The sequence below is a fragment of the Impatiens glandulifera genome, chromosome 5 (genome assembly GCF_907164915.1).
Source record: "Impatiens glandulifera chromosome 5, dImpGla2.1, whole genome shotgun sequence".
NCBI classification, from domain to species: Eukaryota; Viridiplantae; Streptophyta; class Magnoliopsida; order Ericales; family Balsaminaceae; genus Impatiens; species Impatiens glandulifera.
In genome coordinates this window covers 3,983,663-3,993,189 of record NC_061866.1, presented here as the reverse complement: position 1 = coordinate 3,993,189, position 9,527 = coordinate 3,983,663, and the positions used below count along the sequence as shown (strand labels likewise).

Genomic DNA, 9,527 nt, shown 5'->3' with positions numbered 1-9,527 from the left:
TGTGTTTTAAAAGGTACCAATACGAATGTGGGGGCAAATGTTTTTGTTGATACTAACACAAAGTATTATTGTGTATAACACAAAGTATTATTGTGTATATTATGATAGATAAAAGGATGATCTATTTTTAGAAAATATGTTTTCTAAAAAAAAAAAATTGCGCAACTTAATATAATAAGAAAATGTCTTGTTTAAATTTGCTTAGTTGGAGCTCAATTTGATTTTATGAGGGTTTGAAATCAAGAGATGTGTTATTCTTTAATATTATTTTCATACAAATCTGACGAACAAATATTTTCAAAATAGATTTTATGAAATGAATTAATAAAGAAAATTTGGCCTGTAAAGTTTTGTATGTCTTTATGAAAATTTTGATCATATTTTGATTTTAATTGAAAATTTAATAAATGTGACAATTGTGTATATTATAAAGACAATGAAATTGGTTATTTCACTATGTGTCTTTATACAATATTTGTATCGTTGAAAATTACGATAAAAATGATTGAATCCACGAAGGATGTGAATTGCACTAAACAATGTGTCATGAAAGACTTTACACGTCTACAAGTGAATATGTTGACACTTGAAAGTGCATCTATATGGGTTGAAATCTTCTAACGAAAAATATATTTTGTGTGAAATATGTAATCGTTTACACGAAAACATAATAGTTCAAAGACATTTTGTCTACTAGTTGGTCAAGTAAACAATATTTTTCAAAAAAAATGATTAAATGATAATTATGTATGAATTATCGGATTTATTAAAAGATATTCCAAGATTGTCTAAAAGGAAATTTTTAATTATTGTGATAATAATATGAAATTAGACAAACTTAGAATAAATGACAAATCTAGACATACACGTCTTAAACATAATGTCATTAGACTATATTCTCTAATAGAGTTATCACATTTGACTATGTAAGTCAAAGGATCCACTAACCAAATTGTTGAATATAGAGTTAGTTTAAAAGTCTTTTAAAGACATGAGCCTAATATAAGTTGGTATGAAGGAAAACCCAACATATGTAGACTAGAGATCCCAAAAATTAGGTTCAATGGGACAACATAGTTGTACTGACTTGAAAGATTATTGTTGATGATTAATCCTATAAAGAAACAATATATATTTTGACGAGGATAAGCAAATCGGTTTTAATGATTCTTTGTGAGAAAAGAGATCACCTATGTGAGGGAGAAGTGGGGACGCTTCGAAGGAATTGCACGGCTCGATTCTAGACCCTCTCACAGAACTAAGCGCGTGTAACATGGCAAAACAGACACAACCATGAGAACTTGACATGTATTAGAAAGAATTCTATGTGAAAGTGTATAATCGTTTACACAAATGACAAATAGTTCATGTACATTGAGTCTACTAATTGGCTAGTAAAGTTATATACTTTCATAAGGGAAGGTTCAAAGGGTTACACCTACCTATCATATGTGGGATTCAACTATTGAACATTTCACCGGTTAATCTTTCAATTTCCATTAATGTGGAAGATTGTTAAAATTTTAAACCAATTCCATTAATTAAATGGAAATGTGAATTTGGATAAATAAATTAAATGTAATTTAATCCAAATAAATATAAATTTATACCAAATTTAAATGTGAATTTTTGGTGAAATTTAATGCTAGTGGATAAGATCGAATGCCAATGGATAAGATCGAACTAAGAGTCTTGAAATATCATGAGTCTAATGGCAACCGTTGAATGAATGATTGATAAATGAATTTCTTGTGATGGTTTAATTTCCAGCTATTAATATCCCTTCATGTTGGAAACTCTGAAAAATATCTCATATCTCTTATTCACTCATTTCATTATCTCTTTAAAATTCTAAATGTTTTTTCTTTGTTTTCTTGAGTGTTCTTCACTCATCTGAGTGTTTTTCGAGTTTTTCACTCAATCAAGTGTTCTTTGAGTTCTTAACTCGTCGTATTTCTGTTGAAACCTAGTGATTGATTCAGGTATTTTGTCAAGTTCGCTACATAGTGATTCCGGTGCTGAATCACTACTAGATTTGTTGTACCCTGTGAGACAATCATCTTTGATAAACTCCAACATAAGGGAGACGTTGAAACTGCTTTAAGGGAAATGTGCTAAGCACATGACTCGAATTAACATTGTATTTCGGTGATTTCGTTCTTTGTATATTTTAATTTATTTAATTTATTTGTAACATCATTTATATATTTATATTGTTTTTTAAGAAAAGACATCTAACAGAGATTTCATATAAAATATTGTTACACTATCTTTTGTCTTTGCACTCAATATCTTCTTGAACCAAACCAGCATTTATGTCTTAGTGCATAAGGGAGGCAATTCAATGAATCGGGTTCGCCAAATGAATGCCATAAAGAGGACAAGAAACATGGAACAAGGATCTTTTTATCTTATTTCAATGTTTTCTATTTGATTACTGAAATTACTCTCGTTTTTTTTCGCTAGAATATACAATTCTTTATATTTACCGTATCCACCTAACTATATTATTGGACTTTTTTTCCTGTGATAAGTCAAATAAAATAACATTGTCACAAAAAATTATTAATTTTATAAATTTAATTATATTTAAATGATTTTATATTTTTAACTAAAAAAATGTGTACATCAAATTAAATTAAATCATTAAAATAAACTTAAAAGATTATACATTTAAATAAATATTTAAATAAAATACATCACATATAGAAAATAAAATATATTACTACACATTAAATATTAAAAGACATTGTGAACTACATGATCACTTTTTAAAGATTATTCATTTCATTTTGAATAAACTAACTATGACCAATTTAACCACACTTATTTTTTCCGACTGGAATGCCCTATGCAATTTTATTTTTGTCCCCCAAATAATTAAACGATTATACTAATTATAAGATTAAGAAAATAAAATATATAGACAACTAAAATATATAAGTGTAATAACTATTATATAAAATCTTTCATAATTTTTTCACAAATATTAAAAGATATGCATATCATTAAAAGAAATAAAAAAAATATATAGATCTCTTTTTTCATTAAATATATAATTGTAATAACTATATATATTTTTAGAAAACTGAGTTTGTACATAGTCAACAAACAATTAAGTTAAACTTAGTTTGAATGTCAAAGAAGCTATTACATACTCTATTTTTTTATAAGAACAAAAATCTCTACATAAATGCAAATTAGAAAATCTAATTTAATAAGTTTGTTTTGTTAAAATTTAAAACATAAAGAATTAAATATATAAAAAATCAAATATAAATATTAAATAAATAAAAAAAAGAAGAGAAATGTATAAAAAGATAGGTATTTTGGAAAATTAAAGGAAAATGTGGGTAGTTTAAAAAAAACAAAAGAAAAACATGGTTAAAACATGAATTAGTTCACTCTCATGTTATTAAGAAACAAAAAGCAGTTTATTCTTTACAGTTTCATTTCTCCAAAAGTTTACTCTAGTTGCAGTAATTGCATTAAAAACAGTACTTAGCCGTTTGAGAAAATCAAATGAAAAGAAAGAAAGAATAATCAAGGCACATAATTTAGCAATTTATTAAGTTTTCTTCACATTGAAGGTAATGTTGTAAAGGGGGAACCGATTGGCGCTGCAAGGCCAAGAAACCGCATTATCTTGATCCTACGGCACACCTTTGTTGATTTTACTGGTAAACACTCCTCCTAACCAGAAAGAATTAGACATGTAAAAAGATCAAGAACATAGAAAAATTGAACATAATTGAGGTTTTAAATGTGTTATTAACTTCTTACATCAAAATGAACTCTTGGTTTTCTCTCCCTCTTTCCTCTCCTCCTGTCTGGAGCATCACTTTCGGTTCTGCTTGATCTTGAATCAAGTCTGTTGTCTGTTATAAGAAAAACAGAATCTTATAATTTCCATCAAAAGATTGTATTATTATTACCAGGATGAAAACTTTTTGCTCAATTATTGTTATGTTTTAGTTAAAAGAAAATTTTATTAATTGTCACAACGTACTTTTCTTGCTTCAACTTATCACTTAATCTAAATAATCTGGCTTAGTTCGGTAAACTATAGATGACTTAACTCTATATTACTTCACTATTAGGGTAAAATAGTCTATAATGACTTTCCTAACTTACATATGAATGACCTAAAATTTAGACATCTTCATTTAGTTTATTCATTATTCAATATTCAAGCACTTAGTTTTCAATTTTATCAAACACGCCCTTAACTTGTCCACTCAATGCATTTAAAAAAACTAAAGTAGTTTCAGAAGGCCATATGGGACCAAAAGGAAAAAAGAAGATGATTTCGGTTGATGCATACCAGGTGATTCACTAGGCTGAGATAAGGAGTCTTGTTTTGTTGGGGTTCTTCTGCCTGACTGTTTTCCAGAATTTAGGATTCTTCTCTGCTGCAAAGCCTGCAAAACAATGGAGATCATCAAGATTGAAAAAAATGAAGATGAAAATATGATTTGGAAAATAACTATAATATGATTACTTGTTGCAAGGCATCTTGAAACTCTTTCACTGGATTACAACTCCTCTCTTCAAAAAACTACAAAAGTGAAAGATATACCAATCAGCCAATAATAAACAAATGAAATTTTGAAGTTTGCTGTACTAAAACACAATTGTAAGGAAATTATTGCCATGATATGCAAGCTAATAAAGGGCCTACTGTTCATCACATTTTATGATGGCACCATAATTCGAAAAATTCGAACTTTGTTATGTTTGCCAAAAATCACAATGATGTGTATAATGATTCAAAAATAAGCTTTATATCAAATAAAGCCAAAAATCACACTATAATCTGATCATGATTCAAAAAATAATTTTTATACAAAATGAAGCAAAAGATATAATATAATATGGATTATAGTCCGGAAAATTATCTAGATCATATCCAGAAAACAATCTTATATAAACCGAAAAACAATCCCTTTCAATTTTAACTTTGGTGATTTTTAAAGAGGGAGAGATTGTGACAAATACCAGTTTCCAAATATGCTCAAAACTCGTGCCATTTGCATATATCACTGTTAGTTTACATAGAATGATAAAACGATTTATAACTAAAAGCATGGAATTTTAAACTTACTGAGTCAAATAGAGAAACATCTGTGGTTGGATCAACCCAAGCACTGAAAAGGTTTAGCAAAATTTTGGGAAAAAAGGTTAGAAACTACTCAATTTGCAAAGCTGCCAGATCCAAAGAAATATTAGTAAGTTTAGTGCTACCTCTCATTGTTCCCATAATACTGCACCAGAACATATCCATTAAGACCTTGGCCCTCAGAATCAACTGAAGAAGATCTTTCTTCCAGGACCTGCACAATGTGGAACCATATTAATGACGTATTACAGAGATTTTTATGTCATTATGGTCAAATATAACGCTCAGGTCTTCTTTGAAAAGAATTTTCGTGTTAAGAGAAAATAGGACAATGAAAGCTTTTTGCATTAATGGACAAGCATATGACATACCTTAGATGCAAAAGAACTTGATGGTTCTCACTTTATAATTACTTTCAGAAAGTTTGGTTAAAAGAATAAAGTGAGAACCATCAAACTTTATAATCCCCTAAATGGGCTGTTTTTTTATAAACAAATTCATTTATATTATTATCCAGAAAAATCTACATTTGTTATGTTTTCCACCGATCACAATTATGCAGAAATAATTTGATCAGGATTGAGAAAAAAATCTGTATACCATTGAAGCGGATAATTACACTGTAATTTGGATCATCATCTAAAAATAATATGTACGGTAAATGAAGCAACAAAAGTCGCACTATATAATCTGAATCATGATTCAACAAATAATCTAATCACGATTGGGAAAAAATTACTTCCAATTTGTACAAAGAAAAAACACTATCAACTTTAACCAAAAATTACTTTCAGATTTAACTTTGGTAATATTCGAATGAGATCATGATTGTGACAAAATATTAGTTTCTAAATGGCTCATTACTTAGACCTTTACTAGCAATAAGAACCTCTTTGAACAAATGTTTAAACAAAAATGTATGTAGTTACCTTAGCAGGCCACCATTGCTGGTGGGAATTTTTGGCCCATATCAAGCTTCCCGGAACAGTGCAGGAAGCATTACTCTCTTTAGACTTTGCATTGGTGAGCTTCACTTTATCAACCATATTCTGTGTCTGTCCATACATATTCCTGTGTAGTATAACAAGATAAGTTTAACATTCATCATTAAGTTAGTCTGTTAGTTTAGGAACTAGCCAAAAAAACTACATATGGCTCCATTTTCGATTAGTTTAAACAAACAAAAATATATTTAATCCGTCTCACTAAATTTAGTTTCCATACGTTTCTGTATGTGGAATTGAATCTATACACCGAAACAAAAACATTAGGGGGATTACACAAACTTCTTTGGCAGTCCCTTTTTCCTCTTCTAATTTGTTTTATTGTACTAGTATGAATATGCAAGGTTGTTGATGAAAAGTGAACCAGATGTTAAATGAGGAGAAGAGATTGCAAAGAAAAGGGCTCTCATTGGGAACTAATTGTTCTTTATGTAAGATTGAAGAGAAAGATGATTTACACAACTGTCTTTGGTGTCTTTTTCTAGAGGACATATGGATGATGGCAATGACTAAATCAGTGGTGGTGTGGAATGCTTCTTCTAAGAAATTCTTCCAACTATGGTTTTCAATAGCAACCACAATAAAAGGAAGATTGGATCATATGCAATCTTATTACATTTATGGCTTGACAGGAATGTTCATATATTGGAAGGAAAAGGATGTGACAGCGGTTTGGAGAAAGGTAAGAGAAATGGTGTGAACGCACACTACAAGCCAGGGATGGGAGAATGATCAATTTCTTTAGTTTATGTCAGCACAAACATATGTGTTTTTAAAGGAAGTGACTTTTTCATTATTCCACAATCGATGCGGGTAGCATACACTGTCGTGAAACAACCAAACAGTAACCGTACAAGTCATGATAAGGATTGTCAGGAGTTTCCAAACAAAGACATCAACATAGAACATCAAGAAAGTTGGAACTCATGTAAAATTAACTTTGTTCAAAAATAAAAGGATCTGATGTCCAAATGGAGCTCAGCATTGGGAATGTTTCAAACATGTGCTTTGGAACAATGGTGTGATGCCAGATCCCCCCTTGTTTTTTCTTTCTTAATGTTCCTTTATTTGTGTTGTGTTCTTGCCTTTAGCATGAACTATTGATATTGCTATACACGATATTTTAATTAATATATTAAATTTTCAAACAAAAAAGTATGAATATGTACAGCTTGGGGATGGCTGCATGATTAATAAATTTAATGTTATGGCAATGATTCCCTTCCAAGTTTCATTCAGGAGTAGAGTTCCAACCATCCTAGCCATATTAGTTTTTTTGAAAGGGTGAAACGCGTTTAGTAGGGGTTGAACCAGCAACTTCCGCTTAAAAAGAACACACTCTAACCACTAAACTAGACTACATTGGCTAGCCATATCGATTTATTATTTGATAATTTAAAGCACATTGACTGACCTGCCATTGACTGCATTGTGGCGAGCTCTTTCATGATCAACTGGAAATTCATTACTCGACGAGATTCCTTGTGTTTCAAGCAACTGGTTCCTATTCTCTCCATTTTCGCCATAACCAGCTCCAATAGCACTTCTTAGTCCATCTCCATTGGACGCATCCACTAATAAACCTATGATACAGACAAGTAAGAGAATTGTTGGTCCTGGTAGAACAGAAAAGTGACTGTTGGCCAAAAAACAAAACTCATTCTTCATGAACAAAGCTTTAAAATCAAAATCATGACTAAACCAAACATTCAAACTGATGAATTATGATCTTGAATACTCGAACTTAATCAGGGACAACCCTCATGAATTAAAACAAAGCAATCCCCAAGGGCCTAACCTAGGTGATCATTCAGAAACAGATTATAGACAAACAAAGAACCAAACTTCAAATCACAATAACAATTTTCTTCAATCTGTGAAAAACCTAGAATTCTCAGCGGAATGCTGCTTCTTCCACAGAAACAATTGAAAACAATCCAAACCCTGAATCAATCTTAGCAAAAAGCAGAAAACTGTAAACCAGATTCCAGAGCTAGACACCCCTAGCCATAAGCAACATTATGCAGTCATTCAAATACATTCCGATAGGTAAACCAACAACATTAAAGTAAATAGAGAGCGAGCGAGAAAGAAAGAGAGAGAGAAATTAAGAAACCTCCACGGCGAGAAGCATCGGAGAGTGTTGAGCTAGAGAAAAAACAAAAGAAGGGAGAGAAGTCGGTTCGACGTTTTTGTCTGCCGGGGCTTCTCCGCTGCTGCGAATGCTTAGGTATAAGATCGACTTGACGTGGTTTGGCTCTCTTCTTCCCCCGCGGCGTTTTCTTAGCCATGACTTAAAATTCAAGAACAAGGTGCCGTAGCTTTTATATATACGGATAGAGATAGAAAAGAGATAGCAGAGAAAACCCTAATCCAATAAGAAGAAGGCAAGCATTAGTGTTTGTGATCAGAAGAAGAGAGACGGTTAGAACGTGAAATTGGATGGAAATAGTCCGCCTTTGATCTCTCCCTCTCTTCGGCCTGAGCTGATTGCCCACTTATATATATTCTCGCTGGCCCCAAATTGAGATTTGGGTCATTCTATAAAATCCTTTTCCTTCCAAGATCAAGGCTTCATGCTGGCTAAGAACACCCAAAGAATATACATTGTTACTACCTCTAAGCACCAAAAAAGGGAAGAAAACTACTTTCTTGATTTCTCTTTGACTTAATTTTTTTTTTAAATAAATAGTGTAAGTGATTGGAAATTTAATATTGTGTTTTGTTTTTACATTTAAATGAATTGTATCATGATTTAAATGAATTGTATCATGATTATGTTAAAAAAACTTAATTTTTTTTTTTATTTTGATTTGCCAAAAATATATTTGAAATGAGTAATGATAAGGGTACGAAAAGATTCCTCTCCTACCTATAACACTTAATACGACAAATAATAATTTCTCGCCTTTTAATTTTGTGCCCTAAATTTTCGACAACCCTGTGAAAACGACAAATAATAATTTCTCTCTTTTTAATTTTTTTTATTTTATCAATAACCCTAAAAATATTGGACTTAATAATTTATTTCTACAATTTTTATTATAAAATTATTTAATATTTTAATTTAAAAACACAAACTTTAAGTTTATTTTTTTAATTTATTATTAAAATATCTTCATATTTTAATTATATATATTATTAAATTAAAAAATATAAAAAATCTTTTAAATTATTTAAATAATATATATATAACAAAATTAAATATATTTATTAATATAATTTAATATAAATTTATTATTTTGAAAATATTTTTAAATTATATATATTTATTGTAGACATAAATTTAATAATATATATATAACATTTTACAAATTCAAGGATATATGTATATATAAATATAAAGAGAGAGAGAATTAATATAAAATTAATAATTATTTTTTTTCTATTTAAATTAAAATTTG

The 9,527-nt window shown here is 29.8% G+C and overlaps 1 protein-coding gene across 1 annotated transcript; it reads right to left on the bottom strand.

Moving 5' to 3' along the window:
* Positions 1-3,385: 3,385 nt before the first annotated feature.
* Positions 3,386-8,745, bottom strand: LOC124938755. The gene is made up of 9 exons (XM_047479256.1): positions 8,240-8,745; positions 7,538-7,706; positions 6,049-6,190; positions 5,245-5,333; positions 5,105-5,147; positions 4,502-4,558; positions 4,325-4,421; positions 3,784-3,878; positions 3,386-3,693 (listed from the first exon to the last, which is right to left on the bottom strand). The coding sequence occupies exons 1-9, from the start codon at positions 8,412-8,414 to the stop codon at positions 3,580-3,582; spliced, it is 981 nt and encodes a 326-aa protein (XP_047335212.1). The 5' UTR covers positions 8,415-8,745; the 3' UTR covers positions 3,386-3,579.
* Between the last annotated feature and the right edge of the window lie 782 nt (positions 8,746-9,527).

Bases quoted from the DNA above. Each gene is read 5' to 3' on its own strand.
- LOC124938755 (XM_047479256.1), bottom strand. From the start codon at position 8,414: ATGGCTAAGAAAACGCCGCGGGGGAAGAAGAGAGCCAAACCACGTCAA. The intron at 7,707-8,239 runs GTTTCTTAATTT...TCTGTATCATAG, and splicing joins CGATGCTTCTCGCCGTGGAG to GTTTATTAGTGGATGCGTCC. The intron at 5,148-5,244 runs GTAGCACTAAAC...AAACCTTTTCAG, and splicing joins TATTATGGGAACAATGAGAG to TGCTTGGGTTGATCCAACCA.